This window comes from Genypterus blacodes, unplaced genomic scaffold, assembly GCF_046128005.1.
Source record: "Genypterus blacodes isolate CSIRO-AG114 ecotype Tasmania unplaced genomic scaffold, CSIRO-AGI_Gbla_v1 ptg000012l_1, whole genome shotgun sequence".
Classification (NCBI taxonomy): domain Eukaryota; kingdom Metazoa; phylum Chordata; class Actinopteri; order Ophidiiformes; family Ophidiidae; genus Genypterus; species Genypterus blacodes.
The window spans coordinates 5,297,930-5,317,968 of record NW_027466826.1 but is presented as its reverse complement, the minus strand read 5'-3'; the positions used below and the strand labels follow the sequence as shown (position 1 = coordinate 5,317,968).

At 38.9% G+C, this 20,039-nt stretch overlaps 1 protein-coding gene across 1 annotated transcript in view; it reads right to left on the bottom strand.

Annotated features, from left to right (window-relative positions):
• eys (eyes shut homolog) overlaps positions 1-20,039 on the bottom strand; it is a 139,790-nt gene that overhangs the window by 51,437 nt on the left and 68,314 nt on the right. The window contains 11 exon segments of the mRNA XM_076164047.1: positions 2,403-2,641; positions 2,792-2,904; positions 3,499-3,649; positions 7,842-7,933; positions 8,024-8,214; positions 13,653-13,866; positions 14,783-14,907; positions 15,903-16,027; positions 18,343-18,542; positions 18,996-19,074; positions 19,352-19,523. Coding sequence (XP_076020162.1) covers positions 2,403-2,641; positions 2,792-2,904; positions 3,499-3,649; positions 7,842-7,933; positions 8,024-8,214; positions 13,653-13,866; positions 14,783-14,907; positions 15,903-16,027; positions 18,343-18,542; positions 18,996-19,074; positions 19,352-19,523 — 1,701 coding nt within the window.

Sequence of the window (20,039 nt, the reverse complement as noted above, 5' to 3'; positions counted from 1 at the left end):
GTAATGTTAAGTCTTGTAAAGCAAGTGCAGCATGTAAACAGCCGCCGGACACTGTCAGCAGCCTACAGAGCTGAGCACATCACTGCACTCTGCTCTTACGAGGGAGCGTTCTATTAAACCTGATACACTGATCTGCTCAGCTTCTTCCAACTCAGCAGAAATGACTGTAAAATGCCAGCGGTAGCTTTAGTAGAAAACTTTATCAGTGTGATAAGTTATAGGATCCCATTTTTATGGCCGTAGAAGAAAAAAGCTTTGGATAAATTCTATTATTTATTCCTTGATGAGATGATGAGATTTGGCTAAAAATGTAAAAATGAAAATATTTTTCAAATGAGCATCCTGAAAAAACAAAACACAAATCAGCAACAATAACATTTGCTTCATTTTAGGTGTAATGGGGTTATGGAGTGATTTTTATGGGGCATGCGTTTAATGTGCGATTATGCCTTATTGTGCATCTTATGGATTGAGGTTGTACCTGAGAAGTTATGTCTAATGAATGAAATCAACCAAGACAGAAATACAGTTTGGCCATTATCATAGAGAAATACTGTACGTCTATGAAATGGTTCAAGGTACCCGTCCCTCATGAGAATACAAGATAAGAGAATACAAATGAGTGGATTCATATAAATACATTTCAGTTTTTGTCATGAAGCCAGGAGATGCAAACAACAACATTTCAATAGATTACCAAAACATGAGTCAAGTTTGGAACAAATCAAATCGATGTGAACTCGGGGTGTGTGTGTCCCTTACACAAAGCTTGTTCAAGCAATGCAGTGTGATTTATTTCGAAGTTCCTTTATGTCAGACTTACTATAACCATGAGCCCATATCACGCACACACAGAAGTGCAGATCAATGTAGCTTCCACAACTGAAAGTCTCTAGTGATGAGAATTTCTTGATTACAAATATTATCTTGGCAGACAATGCAGAACACATACATTGGCCACTATTATCCAAAATCTGCTGATGTAAAAAGCCATGAGTGAATGCAAAATAATCATGAGTCTTGGATTAAAACCTTCAATGATCACCAAGCAAGTGGACATTTTGTACTTTTTGCTTTGCTTCGTTTTGTGTAATGGGGAGTCCATATTGAATAGTGTCAAAGTTGCAATACACAATATATGTGAATGTACATTACATTACGAGCATTTGGCAGACGCTTTTATCCAAAGCGACTTACATTACATTACCACCCTTCGCAGAGGGGGGAGCAATTGAGGGTTCGGTGCCTTGCTCAAGGGCACCTCGGCAGGGGCTCGAACCGGCGACCCTCCGGTTCCCAAGCGGAAGCTCTACCCACTGAGCTGGGTAGAGCCCAATGTGACCTACCCCAATGTAGAAATGCATCCAGAAAGAAAACCTAATAGGTCCTGAACTGCCCCAAAGACACAACTCTACTCTACATGTTACGTCTTATGTTTCATCTCACACATGTAAATTGAGATCCAATGTATTACAACCAATAAAATAACTCCCCCTTTACATCGCGAAAGTCATGACAAAACTACATTTCCAATAGCTGACCTAACCGTGCAAAAGCCTATGTAACCTATTTAATGGGTATCATTTCAATTTGTGATGTAAAAATAGTCAAATACATCATTTTTAACAACAAAGTGGGGGTGAAAATGGCTAGTTGACCATATCTTAAAAGTGCCTTATTTCTGAGCAGAATATCAACAGAACATTCTTTGCAAGAAAGAGGTAGAATGGGTCAAAATATTCTCAATGAATTTGTGTATTTTGACAATGTATTTTGTGTGTGTAGTTATTGGTGTAATTTATGTATGCATTCAATTCATTGATTTTTATTTTGTCTGCAGTATGAATAATGAATCCATGAAATAGGTGGGAGGGAGGGACGTTGGTCAAAAAAGTGCCAAGTTGCAATAACCAGAAATAATTAAAACATCTGAGGGGAAAAAGGGAGAAACTTCATACTATATGTGTCTCGTATTGATGTATCATTTGTTTAAGTGTCTGAACGGTTGCCACAAAATAAGCCTGGGACAGGAATGAGTCTGAATGTTGAGGAAGAACTACAAGGTCAGATTCTCATTTCCGAGTGAGTGAGTGGTGGAGGTGAACACGGATACACAGCATTGGTTCAAGCTGCTTATATGGATCATTCACTTCATTAATCATATCCTGAATAATTCACATCATTCAAAATTCCTAAAGCAGCCGACTCTATTCTCCTTCAAAGTAAAAACCTATTAACCAGTGAGGCTCAGCATGGATTCACCACCATAATGTGTTGGCTGGTTTTTGCTGATACCACTGTGGATGGCACGGTACAATAGCTTTAATCTAGAAACAAACTATAAATACTGCTACTACAACTACTACTACTACTACTACTACTAATATATGGTATGAACCTACCTTTCTCACAGAACGTTCCAGTGAAATGAAGGGGGCAGTGACAGGAGAGCAGAGATCCACTGGGCATTTGTGGATGGTGACACGTTCCACCATTTCTGCAAAGACCTTCATGGCAATCTTGAAGCTCTTGCACAGAAAGCTTTGGTGCTTGCGTTGACGTGTTCACTTCTGTGATGTTCGACTGACCTGCCAAACTTAAGGTATTTGCAGTGGGGGTCTCTACTGTGTACGAAGTGTATCTGTAAGATTGGCCAAAATAGTACACATGAACAAAATACAGAATTCCTGTAAACATTGTAATAAACTGGTGATTTCCGAACAATTGACTGTTAAAGGAAAGAAAACAATCTTATGCATCCAATCATTGTTTTAGAATTCAGACGCCTTACCTGCACAGGTTTACGTTGCTGCCGGATATGGCATTTGACAGATAGAAGCCTCTCAGCTTGTTAATTTCAATGATTTCGATGCAGCCAGTAAAGTTGTGGAAAGGTTTAGCTCTCTGTGGAGGGAAACAAACGCTTTGAGGTGTTTTACCCATCTGGTACATTGGGCTGACACTGTAGGAGTTTAACCCAGATTTTAAAACTATATTGGTCCTACCCGGTGATTTCAGACTCGAGCTGAATTTCTTCCTAATCAAATGTCGCAGAGTAGGGGGGGAGGGGTCTCATTTGCTATAATGTTTAACAATCGGGTCGTCACACAATCAGGTCGTCACGCAATCAGAAATTATTGTTGGTCAGTAGCCTGATTTCCCCACAATTCAGACTGAAGCTACCTGAGTGTGCCTTTGTAAGCTGACAATAACAATGTCTTCCCATTCATCTGCAAGCCCATGGTCAGTTGCTTTTTGCCTGTGTTATACAGTAGTATTGGTTGAAGCATCATTGACTTTCTTTTGTGCTGACAATTTTGACGAGTCTGGCGTATTGATTGAATATAACCTTACTGGAAATGGCAATGGATAAAGCTGTTCAGAAACCTAAAAGCTAAAAGAGGCTGGTGAGGTCCGTTTATGAATGAAGGGACACTTTTGCTACCAACATGTTACATCTTGTGCTGTGTTTTATGAATTAGCACCACAGTGACTTACCTGACTGGGCAGATACTGCAGTGGCAGACCTCCGACGTAGACACGGTTTGTTCTTTGGCTTGTGAGTCCAAGCCAATAATTACTTGCTGTGCTTTTTATTGTTGCATGGCCATTAAGCGTTAGCTCTGCTTCACAAGGTGCAAGGTGTTGTCTGAAAGAGTGAGGTTAGTTGTTATGAAATGCTTTCATTTCAAATGTTAATTTAAAATTTGTGCAAAAAACGCTGATGCTGGGTCGTTCTCTTTTTATGTTATCTTTTCATGGCATTTCCTGTTACAGCATATCAAGGTGGAAACATAGGTGGAAACATAAAGGCCGTAAATCCCTGATAACTGGACGGAAATAGCAAATACTACAATTACAATAAAAAGTAGCAATTTGAGCACTTGTTGAATTGATTCGATCTACAAATCCATGCATTTTAATTCCGTTTCAACTGCACTCTATGTTGTTCTCTAGGTGTTCATTTTGTCTTTAAACAACTATTTTGGTACCACCCCACAGCCATTCACCGATTTCAAAAAAACATTTCTCCATTTCGAAACAACAGGGGAGGGTGGATAATTACCTAAGTGCAGATTTTGGACTAACTATCAGCAGCTCGAGGGTACTCGGGCCACAGATGCAGTCTGTGCTTCAATGCATCCTGATACCTCTTGTTCCCCGAGTGGAAGTTAGGAGGTCCGTGAAGCAATCTAGTCTGATTTGTTAAGCCTGTACTTTGCAGGTTGATGCGTATGCTGGCTAAACACTCCAGGGCACTAACTCCAAACTGCATAAGTCCTTCCTCTAGAGCCAGCATGGAGAAGCGGTTAATTTAGAAGCAGTCTGCCAGAGCGGCCTGGCCTGCAGCCAGAGGGCACTGTGCTCACTGTCCTTGAGAAGTCAGCCCCATTGGGTTTCTATTTAACATATTGAAAAGCATCTTTGACGGGAAGATATATTAAAAGACTATAATGAGTTAGGCAGTGACGTTGAGGATGGCCATGGTGTTGTAGCTCTGGGTCAAATCAGACAAAGATGGACGGACTCGCCCATCAGACAATTACAAGGAATTTGCTTTGTGACGCTGGGAACCATTTTTCCATACTCCCAACCCTCCAGCTATGACAGCTCTCTTTCTTGCCGTGTCTCTAAGGGATTGGTACAGAACATTATGATTGATTCATACTGCTGTTGTATTTTTCTCGCAGCAAAAACAAAGTCGAAAGCGGTGCCCTCCCTTAAACCTGATCGGCCTGACAAAATACAAGTGAACAAAGATCTATCTCAACAGGCGGGGAAAAAATAAGTAATTTGCTCACCTTTAGTACAGTACGTTAATAATCACCATTCATGTTAATTTATCCTTTGGCTTATTGAGGATGAACAACAGAAGGACAGCGAGTACAACCAAGGCCTTGGTTCCATGTTGGTTTTGTGCATTAAAATTCTCACATGCTGCCGACTTCTCAACAAGCTGTTCCACTCAGAGGTTCCAGGCCCCACCATCAAATTCAGCATAGTGGTGCAGTTACTTTACAATACATTGGATAGCATAGAATTTGAAAATATACTCAAATACGTTATACGTGTTAAGTGTTAGACCTCTGAAGCCAGTTAGGACCAAGGATATGAAATCAGAAGTAAGCCTTTAATGTACAGTATATTTTGTAAATTCATAAAATACTAATAATAATGTAACTGTAGTGGAACAGTAACCATGGTCCCTTTTATAAACCCATAACAAAGGATCTCTGAGTCAATGAGTGTGCTGTGCTGCTGTCAGGCCAGGCTTGTCCAAGGACGCACTGTATGTCCTTGAATACAGTAGCCAAGCATGCCACAGCAAAACATGTTGTGTTCAGATATCCGTTCAATATGCGGTCATATCACTGAAACTTAGAATATTTCTGTCCATCTGCAGAACAAAGGATATCAAAATGTCTGCCTTGCAGTCTCCTTTCCAAAGAACTATGCTGCACAGCTCTATGGTAATTTTGAAAAAACACCAAGCATTGAACAAATTCACCAAGCGTAAGATGAGAGTCTGTGGATGCCCTCTTGGAGAGTTTAAATCGAAAAATTGTGAAAGAATTGGATATTGTTGCCCACATCAAGGTTAAGTCGGTCTCAGACCAACAGAGAGCACGAGGATCTCTACTCTACTGAGTCTACTGAGCCAGAAAAGAGAGAGGAAGGCTGAGTGTAATTAGAGAAACAAAAACCAACAGATTCTCTAGGACACCTACAGACACAGCATTAGGATATATATAGTACGGAAATAATCAAAATCTGGAAAACAGACTGAAGCACAACATAGTATGATGAAGGTGTTCTACAGTGACGTTGAAACTTTCCTGAAAATGAACAGTGGCTTTATATCCCCTTTTTCTGTAACAAGGGAAATCAGGCAAAGCTGTGCATGTCAGGAAGGAGTTAGAAGGTATTAGGTTGGCAAAACATCTAAAACACCTGTGCCTCTCAGCCTATGTGGAGGATGTGATAATAGCCATTTGCGGCAACAAAAATATTGAAAACTTAATACATTGTTCAAAGGTTTGAAGTCTATCATCCTCCAGGGTAAATCATTTCATAGCATATGTTTTATGGCATCAACCTTTTGTTACTGAACCTCCTTTTAAACAATCTACAAAGTGTCATTTTACATTTCTTTTGGGATAGATTCCATTGGGCGCCTCAGAGTATTTTTTTATTTGCCGAAAGAAGAGGGAGGACAGGGTTCGGTTCACCTGAGCGGCAGGAAATCAGCTTTCAATCCTACAGGTTTAACTTTGAGACAAGTGGCAGACTTCATTCTAGGTCAGATGGTAATCTGAGGTTTCAGCCGGACTCTACATATGACATATATTCAGAATTTGATTTGAATACTTCCACTTTTCTATGTTAGTACTGGATACAACCATGAGGTTTTAATGCAACAAGGAGTGGCCACTGTACACAACCTGGTGGAATTAGCTGGTGGCAACATAGACTATGAAGCAACTGTGGCAGAAAGAAAGGAAACTTAATCTGTTCAGCACAGAAACATGACGTTATAATGCGTTTAAGCTCAAATGCACAGGACTCACTGCTTTGTGCTAGTTATGTGTGTCTGAGCTGGCAGTACTAGTACATTTATCAAACAATTTCTCTAAATCCATTAAAATAGAGCATAAAGAAATGAGTTACGGCTGAGAAACTCACCAAATTGTAGACAACTTCTAAAAGGAACCAAAGTTAAACACGTGGAATAAAAATCTTTGTTCATAAACGTTTCTTCTCTTTAGGTTCAAATATACACTGACAATTATGTTCAGGCAAAGCTGAGACTAACTGAGCTGCAAGCATCTTGGTCTAAAAAAACATAAAACTTACTTGACATTATATAAGACCCGTTTGATATTTTATTTTTATTTTCATTTATTCTAACATTGTTGTTTGTTGTTTTTGTTTGATGCTTTGAAAGGTCTCTTAACAACTCTTATAAAAAAGGTTTTGGTAGTTTTGGCTTTTCATATGGTAAAACATAAAATAAAGCAATTATGGAATATGCCTTTGTCATCTTAAGAAAACAACCAGAATAAGAGAACAAACAAGACAGATATATTCATTCATGCCATTATGTTTGGCAGACTTGACTACTGCGAAGCTCCCTTTGCAGGCCTCCCTAATAAAAAAGACTTCCACCACCAGGCACCTGCAGCAAATTCAAAAGGCTGCAGCCACGATTGTTACCAGGACAAAGAAAACACATCAGCCAAGCTCTCAGACCTTTCCACTGGCTCACAATCAGGTTCGACTTGACATAGAGGTGCTGTAACTAGTCTATAAAGCAGTAAATGGCTTTGGACCACAATATAAGGACATGCTCAATGAATATAAACAAGCTGCTCTTTTGGGACAGGACTGCTAGGAGGTACCAAAAGTAAATACTAAATATGGTGAAGCAGTGTTTAGCTGGAGGAAGCCCAGGGGAAATTAGATATGCCCCCCATTTTGAAAAACTTTGAAATAAAAAAATCTCACTTTTCACTCTGCTGATCCCTTCATATTTGTGATTATTTCTGTCAATTTCAGTGCAAGCTCATGTTAGTTATAGTCAACTCTCATACATTTTGACTACAATTAATAGACGGATAAGGATGCAGCAATACGGGTCTAACAATATTTAATACATTTTGTAAATCAGTAAGACTCAATAAGTTTTATAAACATGTATTTTTGGCTCAAGCAGAGTCATAAATCGAAATTTGAACTTTAATTGTGATGTGTGTTTACTTCCAGACCAAAGTTTGATTAATAACCTGACATGAACTGATGATAGCACAGATGCACTGAGAATATAAATTGATAAATCCTACCTGATGGTAACGATGTACACTTTGCCATCATCCACATGAATTGATGTGTCGATCGTTATGGTTCGCTCCTCTTCATTACAGCAAAAGGCATACTGAAATAGTTTTGATAACAAGTTGAAAGACATGCTCCTGGATGAATGACTCAAACATTGGCTAAAACTGATGTTTAATCACTACTTTACCTGTAAGACTCCATCCAAGATGAAGAGTTTCAGGAAGAAGAAATCACTATTAGTTGTTCCTTGGTCCACATAAAGTACGGTTCCTTGGGCCACTTGAGTTTGAAGTTTCACTGTAATGTTGCTGAGTGGGTCGAGGTCAATACCGTCAAATTCCAGGTAAGAATTCCCACCGTACTGAATGTAGCCTGAATCTAAGAGGTGGAAATATAAAGAGGTGGTATAGGTGGAGAGTGAACACAAGACATAAGACAAATAGTTTATGTGTAGTGACTGAAAGGTCTGCTGAGGTTTCTCTATTGATCGGTGAAAGAAAAATTAAACTTTCCTCCATGGGGAGGTCGGTACACAGATTGAGATACATAAGAAAACCATTATCAATAGTAAAGATTCAGTTTGTGGTTGAATGACTCATCAACACGGCAGATTCATATCGACATGAAGGCTTGAACTTTACTTTCTGGTTTATGGGAGCTATGTGACAAATTAATTATATAAATACGAGTGATCTCTACCATCAAGTAATCTTTGAGATACATCAACAATGATATACAATGCACAGTTCAATATGGGGGGCGGGGAGTAGAAGTAGATAATTGTTTCATTTTGGAAGGAGATAAAAGGTCTCCCAAAGATGTTTTCATTTGCTCACTCGGCTGGCATACTGTAAATAATACGTTTCTTGCCAAAGAGCTATGAAGCATGCAAATGCCACTACATTAGAGTAGAGAGGACTTTGCTGAATGTAACCTATTCGTACAAGTTTATTACATGCCTCATTTTATAGTGGAATAACTTGGTTTATATCATCCATGAGAATGGGCGATTATGGAACATTTCGATAAAAGTTCCAGTGCCTGAAAGCTTATTGGGGGTAGTCACGCAGAAAAACCTAAAAGACTGACTCAGACAGCAATTGGAGCCAAGCATTAAGAGGTGCTCATGCTCAATATATTTCTCATTTAAAAGGAACTGCTGCAATTTGTAACAGCATAGTCTGTCCAGAGAGCCTGTTATAATGAAAAGCATTCCTTGATACTCGTCTCATGCTTCTGTCTTTTGTTATTCAAAAAATCATTACACCAGAGAAATCAGTAAAGCTCCTTTTTCAAGTTGTCGCCATTATTAATTGAGCAAAAGCGAGTGAGACTTTGTCAATATTTGTTACACGTCACGTAACTAATAGGCCTGACCCCCTCTGATCTGACAGAGGGCCCCCAAGGGCATATGGTAAACAGGATAACATACCCCTCTTTTCTTGGGAGAGCAATATGACCAATACCCTGCGGAAAGTCTGCCGACAAAAAAGCGATACTTATCAGGAACAGGCCTACTGTGATCTGTGAATTAATGAGGATAAATGTACACGCCAACAATGCAGCACTGTCTTCTGCTTCACTCCTGACGATGGGGTTTGCCAATGCTGATGATGGAAAATTACCCCTCAGAGACAAAGCTATTCATTAATTTTAAAGCCTTGTTTAGTCTGATGTTGTCTTTGATGCAGTTTCAGGCTGCTGCCAGGAGAGGAACAGGCCTCATTAGCAGTTCTCTCCTTCAAAAAGTCCTCAGTTTGTGCCTCTAACGTATATTCTTAGTACAGATTCTTTGAATTTCTATAGAAACACATCAATCAAAATGGTAGGTGTACATCAAAACTTGAATTAAACATTGTTGATATCAAGTTTCCTGTGTTTGTCTTATAGTAATGACAAAACATGCTGAGCTCTTCTGGTTTAACATAATGGCGATCAAGTCTGTGACCACTCGGCTCCAGCCCACAGCTTTGCCTTGATATAAGAAAAATGCAAGAAATGGTTTCGGACCAAAATAATGTCCTCTCAGTGGGAACATATCTTGATATAAATCTCCCAGATTAGACTTAATCTAGGACCAGTCTTAATACCATGTCCATAAAAAGAAGGATGGGAGTCGTATTGATAAGAACTTCATATGGTTCAGCACAATGTATGCTGTATGTGAATGTCAGACAGGTTAAAGCAAAAGGTATTCCACAGGAAAAATATGTTTGAAGGAACGTGAACTAAGAATCAATTAATATGAGGATAGACTCTGTGCTGCAAGATTTAATTGATATAGACTTAATGTCCCATTTATATAAAAAAAAGGCAGGATGTAAGACCCGTTTTGCCCCTGATTTATTGAGCAGAGTAATAGACTGACTGATTGAACTTGTCACAGGACAGAGATAAAATACTGCTGAATACCATTCTTAGACCCTTGCAATTTCAGAGCCCAGGGGGAACGCAAAAGGTCGTCCTTTACCTACAAAATTGGTTGAAAAATGTCTTATACGCTGGATATATAATGAAAGAAGATTGAGTTCCATCTGGAATATTGAAGTGATAAATTATCAATTCTGTCAAGGTACCAAAGAATTAAGTTCCAAATATAATATGTATTTGCAAATCCATTGTCTAATTGTATCGTTGTTGTTTTGCTTTAAAAATAAGTGATGGAATTGCTCTCAGTGGCCATTACTGTACAGGAGCGCACACACACACACACACACACACACACACACACACACACACACACGCACACACACGCACACAGGCACACACGCGTTATTGCTGTGATGACAAATGGAGACACTGCTTTTTTCATCTTGCCAAGCTCTTGATCATGAATATTCATAACTGTGCACATCATGTACATACCATTATGCTTCACTGGTAAAGCTGTGTCACTGAATATATTAAAATGGCTAATCGAGGACTGCCAACACTGATATAAACAAACTTTGTAAAACCTTAGAACCTAGAATCTAACTGACAGAGAGACATCACAAGACAGGTACTGAAATACTGCTATGACCCTTTGCTTCTCAGACATCAGGCTGATATTGAGTAATAAGCTGATATTCTGGTTGCCGTATGAGAGCTTCTGTAAGAAACAGAGCCTCACAGCTAGTTTGCAGTGTGGCCCACCACACCACCCACATGGACTTTGGGGTAGCATTTTACTGTGCTGAACATGCCCTTTGACAGCCTTCCATTGAATCCACATAAACACTCGCCGACACAATTGGTGGCCCACAGGTGAAGATTTGACAAACTTCCATATATTCTGTATTCTGATATAAATATAAATCCACTTTTCTATGTTGATGATTGATGTGGAGATTTGACTCCCTCCGTGGTTTTTTTTGGGGGGGGGGTTACTTTCTTTCCCATCTGAATTCTCACAAGGAGTCGGGCCGACCAACCAGAGAAACCACCAAGAACCATTACACCAACACACCAGAAGTGTTACTTTACACATTTTCAGGGTCAAGTAAAGGGCTAGTAATAGGCTTTTTGTGAGTATATACCCTTTAGGACATAGGTACACTGACTTAGGTTGACAGAATTGGAGAAAATTTAATTAATCTTGTAAAAAAACATTTGGTCACATTGCCTGAACTCACAACTATACGGCCATATTTGTACAAAACAGAGAGAGAAGTATTACATTTAGGTTTCACTTCATACCATTGACCAATGGCATCCTTCTTGACAATATACTGTATGTTCACAAGGCTTTTCTGCCAATGTCCGCCAATTACCTAAAAAGGTCTTCTTCCATACTTTGTGGTCTGCCTACCTACTGGACTGGAGTCACCCTTACAAAACACCAGCAGTCGTAGATGTTGTCATGTGACACAGGAATACCTGGGATGACAAATCCTCTACGGAGATGTGTGTGACTTTAAGAACAAAAATGCCATGGGAAATTACAGTTAAAATGTGATTTTTAAAAACAAGAAAAAATGCTAAACTATGTGTTGTCCCATTATAATTTTAGAATTTCTTCTAATTATAATGTCATTTGATTTCTGGTGCAGATAAAAGCTAAATAACAAATCAGGTTTTCTGTACTTTGATGATCACACCAAGCGAAGGACTCCAGTAAGCCAGTGTCCTGATTCTCATCAGGTCTCACACACATTGTAGAGTTAAAATACTGTGGAGCTCAGCAATGCGTGTACGGCACAATGATGAAAAAAGAAACCCCATTATCTCCAAAAAGAAAATCATCTTCCTCCTTGGAAAAGAAGCTTCTTTTCTGTACTGTGCTGCTAACTGAACTCACCTTATTTATCATTCAGTCATACATCCAAAATGAAAAAAATGAAGATGAAAGATCTTGAACAACTTCTCATGATGTCAAGTCATTTAAAAGACCATGATAAAAATGAAGCGAAACAGAACTATCCACTTCAGTCAATGAACCACAATAACGACTCCCACTCTGTTTAAATTCCCATTTACTTAGTGCATATCAAAGGTTATGGAGCAGACTTAGGTTTAAAGGAGCACTGCCTGAGTCTATTTCAAGCAGCACCAAGGGCACTGCATGCTTTAGATGGTGACCTAGTTAGATAAAGTCACGAGTTTCTGCATCCTCTTACTTTAAAATCTATTTACTGTGATTATACACTTATGTGTAAATACAATTTTGTGTAGATGCTGGGGTTGTTTTCCTTATTTTGGAGGCCTGTTTAACCTTATCTAAACCAACGGAGGAAGGCTGCATCAGGTGCAGTGGGTAAGGACTCCATTATGTGTGGCCCATAGTGATTTTCAGAGTGTCGCACTGAATTGGTTCAAGCTTGTCTGTGCTCAATAGGTCTGTTTTACAGCTCTGTGAACAGTTTCAAAGGCAGACAAACCTCATCTGTCACGGAGTAACAATCTGCCCTGTGCTCCGAATTCCTCCTCTCACATAGATGACTAAATCCAAAACCAATAATGTACACCATATTGTGTTGTGTATCTAAAATGTGAGTGATAAGGGATATAGCCACAGAAAGTAATTGTTGTTATGACACCCTGATATCACTGTTCTCAAACAGAAAGGGAAAATGCACTGTAGTTGTTGATACAAACCTCATTTTTTAAGCAGCTGCTGCACAAACTATCAATCTCGCAATCAAAGCCAGTATCGTTGCCTGCCATGATCCAAAGACTGCGGAAATCGCATCTGGAGTTCTAACTCAGTTCAAGGCTGCTGTTTTAAAGGAAAATGGCAAACTGTGGGCAGTGGAAATGTCCGACAGGAAGGACACAGTAAGGATAGTTTTATAATTTGACCTAAAATCCCTGGACCACCTTCAGCACAAATTGATTGATGTAATGACTTTTCAGTTTACATAATTTAGTGTCACTTTCTTGGACACATGTTAATGGAAGTAATTGCATATTAAAAGAAGCAATGACTTGACCAAGAAAGTTTGATTTAAGTTAAGAGAGTGCCATGCTTTAGGTACTGATGCATCATTATAGTTAAAAGGGGAACAAATTTAATCTCAAAGGGATTTCTTTTCAATACAACCATGAGTTTGTGGTTTATACATCCACAGTCCATGTTCATACTGATGTGCACTTCAACAGTAATACAGTTAAGTTCACATTAAATAGGGGCAGAACAGTGCTGAAGTGACAGATGGGCTGCAAGACTATAAATAGTAAGACAGGAATAAGGCAGAGATAAAGGTAAAAATCCATACAGATGAGGATGTATATTGTTCACACGTTACAATATCAAAACAAAGCAATTGCATTTCAAAGCTAAAAGAGTCTACTTATTTTTATAATGTAGTTTATTGTTATATCTATGTGATTTGTACCTGTGGATTCCTCAGACACTAGTGCTGGGTCGAGGGTTGGCGTTGGCATTGGAAGTGTAGAGCCCTCGGTGATATTCTTGACTTCAGACACCATGGAAACAACATCCGTAACTGGAGGAAGGCATCTGACCTTGTTGATGTCATCTACACAGGCGTAAGCTTCAGGACACGGATTCATCTGGCAGTCGTCATAGTTATACTCACAGTGTGTCCCCTGTGAACGAAAAGTAAAAGTGCCTTTAGATAAGCCATATAACAACAAAAGTAATTTTTATAATGAATATAATTTAGACTAGTGTATGGTCACAACAATATCTACTGTACAAATGAAAGAATATCTTGGTTTAATCAATTAAGAGCAGCATTAGTAGAATGTGTCTCTATTTAGTGATATCTTCACACTTCAAGATTTTTAAGCCCCAATCCTTAATACTTTCACCTAATTTCTTGAACATAATTGAAGAGTTTGTCCAAATAAAGTAAACACAGCATTTTTACCAGCATAACAATCAAATTAAGTTAGATTCAATTGACAGACAATCTCGAAGTGATCCCAGCTTCCAAATCTTGTGTTTTGGTTTTAGGTGCTAGGGTGAATCTATATTTGGATCACAGATTGTGCCTTTATGTTTGAATAAAATGAATTATTACAGGTCCCTTTATGGATCTTAGGCTCAAAAAATATCCGAAAACCCATTATATGATGTGATGTATTGTCCCCAAGAATATAATAAGGCTGCTTCTCTTAGTTCCTGAAACGACATGTTGGAGATGGAACAGTGGGGATGTTGTATAGTTTGCCCAAATTTAGTTTTTGGATACACTGATAAAACCGGATCAAATATACAGCACTTCTCAAAAGTCACTTATTAATGGTGTAAAGTAGGGCTTATAATTTACAATGATCAAATCTCACATGTTGTCCTGCCATCAAAGTGAAAGAAACCGTAAGACACCATTTCATCTCTTTTATTATCCTGGTTTATCCATTTGGAATAAACAAAGTTGATTTTGGCTGTAAACAACAATACTATACTTCAGAAATGTATTTCATTAGTTCCAAAACAGGTCATGAGAGTCGAGGCAACGTGAGGGGGAAAGGTGACGGAAAAGATGGTGGAGAGCCTTACCACAAATCCAGGCCGACAGAAACAGGTGTAGCCATAGCCTGGATCATTCTGAATGCATATCCCCTGGATGCAGGGCTGAGGAAGGCACTCATTAATGTCATCCTCACAGTGAAGGCCTGTCCAACCTGCCAGGAACAAAAGCCCACAGAGTGCCGTGGTGAGCCCAGGCTCTCCCACTTCCACCCTCTGAAGTGAATATCAATCAGATTCTCCTACATTGATTTGCTTCTTTTTGGGTGCGCACCCATACACAGACAAGAAAAGGCTTTCACTTAAGAGTAAGATGCCACATACATTTTAATGAGCTGCAGCGGTATCGTCTTTTTATCGCTGTCTTTTTTAGTACTGTAAGGCTGCAAATTTCTCCCTGGAGAAAATCGGACGACTTTTGGATGGCTTTGAGGCACAGAAGCGATGTAGGTATTATGGTAACCTTGTTACACTTTATATGGCCTCTTTCAATCCAATATGGACACACTGTAAATATTAACATGGTGTTTTACAAGTACAGTGTGTATACAAAGCAGTGCTCTACCACATCTAGGACACTTTAATGGGGGTTTGAGAGCTGTAGTTCTTTTGATCTGGTCTAAATTCTGGGACTGGGAATGTTATATGTATCCCTTGGTTTGGTTTGGTCGGTGGAAAAACACATATTGCTTCACATTATGTAAATAGGGATGTGCAGCCTTTAGACAAGAGTTATATTGAGCACATGCAAATACATGTTCACCTTTGACATTGTAATCTGAAGATGTCTTACAAAATAGATTCGCTGCGGCTAATCAAAGCTGTTATTTACTGAATGTGAACCACATGTATCCCTCTCCGTTTCTAAACCGATCAATCCAGTCCCCTAATAATTGGATTGAGACCTGTGTTGATTGCACTAACCTTACAAATGATCAAATTTCAACTTTGATATGAACCAGATCCTGACCACCTCCTCAAACCAGTCTCTATACCAGGGACTGAGATTAACCCTATCTAACTGAATTGGACCAAACACATAGGTAGTTACACATTACTGATACATTAACATGCTATGTCTAAGTCATTTCTATGAGCAATCCAGTAACATAGAACATATCCTATTAAGGGAAAAGAACTGAGCACTCACCTGGCCTACAGTGGCAGATATAGCTATTAATAAGGTCTTGGCAAATGGCACCATTGTGGCAGGGAGCTGAGCAACATTCGTTAACATCCACTTCACAGAAATCCCCCATGAAACCTGGTGGACAGCTAAGAAAACATATCATGCTTTAAAATAGACTCACGGTGTCCAAGAAGTCGTTGGTGTCATATGTTTTCTTTCTTTCTTTAAGTGTATTATTTCTTATCCAAATATAAATTCAAAACAAACAATAAAAACTATTTCAGTCAGATATTGTGGACTCCTAACAACCAGTTTATGGTCTTTTCAAAATGGAATATGTACTAAATTAAAATTGCCCTCTCTAAATTCCTTTGGGATAAAAAATATTTTTGACTTGGTGAAATGGAGAGATAGTGCCAAAGGCTGCTCTCTGCTGAGTGTTTATACACTGTTTTAGAGCCAAACTGCAGCTAAAATTAAGAACCTTTCCAAGATTGAATTATTCACCCTGGACAGATTTACACAAATGTAGTTAGTTTCTTTCAAAGCATCTCCACAGGGACAACATTTTCAGACCACTATATCATGCTAACAATATTATGGGACACATCAGCATCCTGCCTGGCAAACTGTAGCTGGAAGGGGCAACATCATCACCAACATCTGCCTTGACAAAAAAAAACATCCTTTGCTCCAACATGGACCAAAAGTACCAAAAAGCACACATTTAAAGTCTCTCAAACTATCCCTGTCTAATGAATTCAATCAAGAAATAAGCGGTCAGTGCAACAAAGCCTACAGTTAAACATGGTCTAGGAGATTTTGCTGTTCTGCAGATGAGGAGCTTTTGTCCAAGACAGTTAATGACTAATGGCTGATTGTACCTGACAGCCATGTTAGGCTCATTCTAAGTCCAAGGAACATCAATGAATGCTGACATGTATGGATTTCCACCCAAAGTCACTAGACTACAACTCTGCTGAAAATCAACAACAAAACAAAAGGTGACATATACTGTGAACCCAACTAGTGCTGGATTGAAGTAAACTCTGCAAAAACCTCAAAGTACAAGAGAGCCCAACTGTAAGAAAGTGTGTAATCCTGCAAAACAAATGTCATTTTAAAAATAATGTGTTAAAAATGATACATGATGATATGAATTTGACACAGTTATATTCTATTGGAGGCCAAATGCCTCTAAGAGATCAAGAGCTTTGGGTTCATGAAGCACTTGGGGTCCATTACTGTGATGTCACATCAGAAAATGGGTAAAGGCACAACCTGTGTGTTTCACGGATGCTTCCCAGCATCGCAAATCGAGGATAGAGTGCTACTGAAGCCATTTGCTGCGCTGAAACACAATGGCATCGATACCTCCTTACATAGTGCCAATTAAGACAACACTGTGTGTTCCATGTAATTACCCTTAAGCCAAAGAAAATCTATTCTTCAAAGTGGTTTAGATATGCTTGATGTGCAAAAAGGAATCTGTCAAATACGTCATTTTGAAGAGGATAGAAGCATCATGAATCTGATAAACGTCACTGATAAGGCTTTTAAATGTATTTGCTTTATTTTAAAGATAAAAATACATGTATGTATGTATACTCATGGTTAAAACTGGTGAGTTTGAGGTGCTGCAGTTTGGGGAAATTGTTAAAAAATGAAAGTGTATATCAATGTAGATGCATGTTGTATGCCTGATGGTAGACATTTAACAGCATCCACACATTTATACCCTATACTTACGTTTTCTCAGCTCCACATTGGCAGTAAAAACATTGGAAAACCTTGACGACCATTATGTACACACATTAGCAAGGCAAACGTGTACAATTTTGTCCTACATGTGCACATGTAAAAATCTGAATCCTCTGTGTATCCTGATATAAATATTCTTACCCTGAATGTAATATTGGAACTAATACTGTAATTTCCCCACCTTTTACTATAAGATATACACAAATAAGCCTGAAAAGACTCGGCTAAGGTACTGTGTAGCCCCACTGCATCAATACATAACGCAGTCGACAGCAGTGATCTATTTGGAGCTGCAGTCTAGGACACATTACACTATGACACTGAGCATACAGTAGCAGTACATGAGCAAAAGGTTAGACAATGTAATTAACTGTAAGACGTCCAGGGACCTGCTGTGTCAAATCTGCACACTATTACCACAGACGCCTTGTATTCAGATACACTTCATCACACAAGGGAGAGGAAGTCTGCAATTAAAATGAAACCTGTACTCGGAACCATCCGACAGGACTGTTACAGCATCTGCACAGCATCTGTAGTACATTTGTAGTACATTTGATTCATAATTGTAAAACTAGTTATTATTAGGTAGAAGTAGTACATGATTCAATTTCAATAATACGTTTCAATGAGTAGCAACACTGATATTAGTGAGACAGACTGGCATCAGCAACAACTCCCCATCATTAGACCAACTTACCTGCATGTGAAGTTTGCTCCTTCACCATCAATGCACGTAGCTCCATTGAAACACGAGGAGACATTTGAAGAGCCCATTTTGCAGACGTCTATGTCATTCTCACAGTTTGTTCCCGTGTAGCCATCCAAACAAAAGCATGCATATTTATCAATGAGATCCACACACGAGCCTCCGTTCAGACAGGGAGCTGAAGAGCACTCCTGTAAATGAAACAGAATCAAACATACCCAATCCTGAAACACTCAACCAACAATATTGGGTACAGGGTACTTACAAAACATTGCTTTTTTTTCCTATGTGGTTTAATAGAAAATATAAAGTAAAAACAGAAATGCCAATGATCAGATTATTAATTCGACTAAATGCTTCAAGAGACCTTGTAAGCAACTCAGTAGTTTATGTCTAGAGCTTAGCACAAGCTGTGTTGGCTTTTAAATCAATTTGGCATCGGGTAAGCAATTTCTACTTAATCAGGTATTTGTAAAATGCTTACATGATCCCCTTCTAGTTCAACTGACTTAATGAAACCTCTAGTTCGACTGAATCGCGTAGAAAGTCAATATAGTTAGCGTAACCAAAAGCCAACATAAAGATTACTAAATTCTTCTGAGATTGTTCCTAAACAACCAGTAATTTTGTTAAGCTTGACTCACATCAATGTTTGCTTCACATCTGCTGCCGTTCCAACCCCGCTCACAAAGACACACGTAGGAATCTATTCCATCGTTGCAGCTGAGAAGGCCAGAAGACACACGGTTCATTTACTCATTTGTTTTAGCACATGCAAGGATTCCTTTGACATATGACCTTTTCAAAGAGTGACTTTGTCTATTCAAAGGAATAAATGACTATAATTTACCAAGGCAACCTATGAATGCAGTCATTAGCTTCTTAAAACACGTGATGTCTCCATTCACTCTGCTGGTAAAAACTGTAATCAAAATAATTTCACACAATTTCTGACAATTTCCATTGTTTTTGCAATTAATAGAGAAGAAAAATGTTGTACCTTCCATGAAGACAAGGCGCCGACAAGCATTCATCAATGTTGGCCTCGCAGTTAAGCCCGATGAAGCCATTAGGACACAGGCAGTGATATTGATTGGGTGCATCAATACACCTCCCACCATGTTGGCATGGGTTTGAAACGCACTCATTGACGTTCACTTCACATAGATTCCCTAGGAAAATTAATGGAAGTTTTAATACCATGTGGCATATTTAACTAACATAATAACAGAGGAGCGTGACTTTTATTAGTTTAAAACTGGGGATGGATGACTGACTTAAGAGTTAAGGAGGTTGGCTCCATAGAAGCATGTTCAACTCTTTTGTACTCTAGTTGTTCTCTAATTTTCTAAACAATTGTAGAAGACCCAACTTTACACCATGGCCTGTTTTAACACATCACACATCACTAAGAAAGCAATTGGTGACTCGGACTGAGCAGTTCCAGAATGCGATAACGGACCGCTATCTCCTTGCTATAATAAAAATGTCAGCTCATCTCTGGACAAAATCCATCTGAACTTCCTTTCACCTCCATCGTGCCAGGAGACATGGATTTAGGATACCGTTGCAGACATTGTACCAATCAAGAAAAATCCGGATTCCTTGGGTGTGGTACAAAGGGATTTTTGCAGACCAAGAACACTCATTCCGATATTTGTTCTTTTTGTCATTTTGTTCCACACACA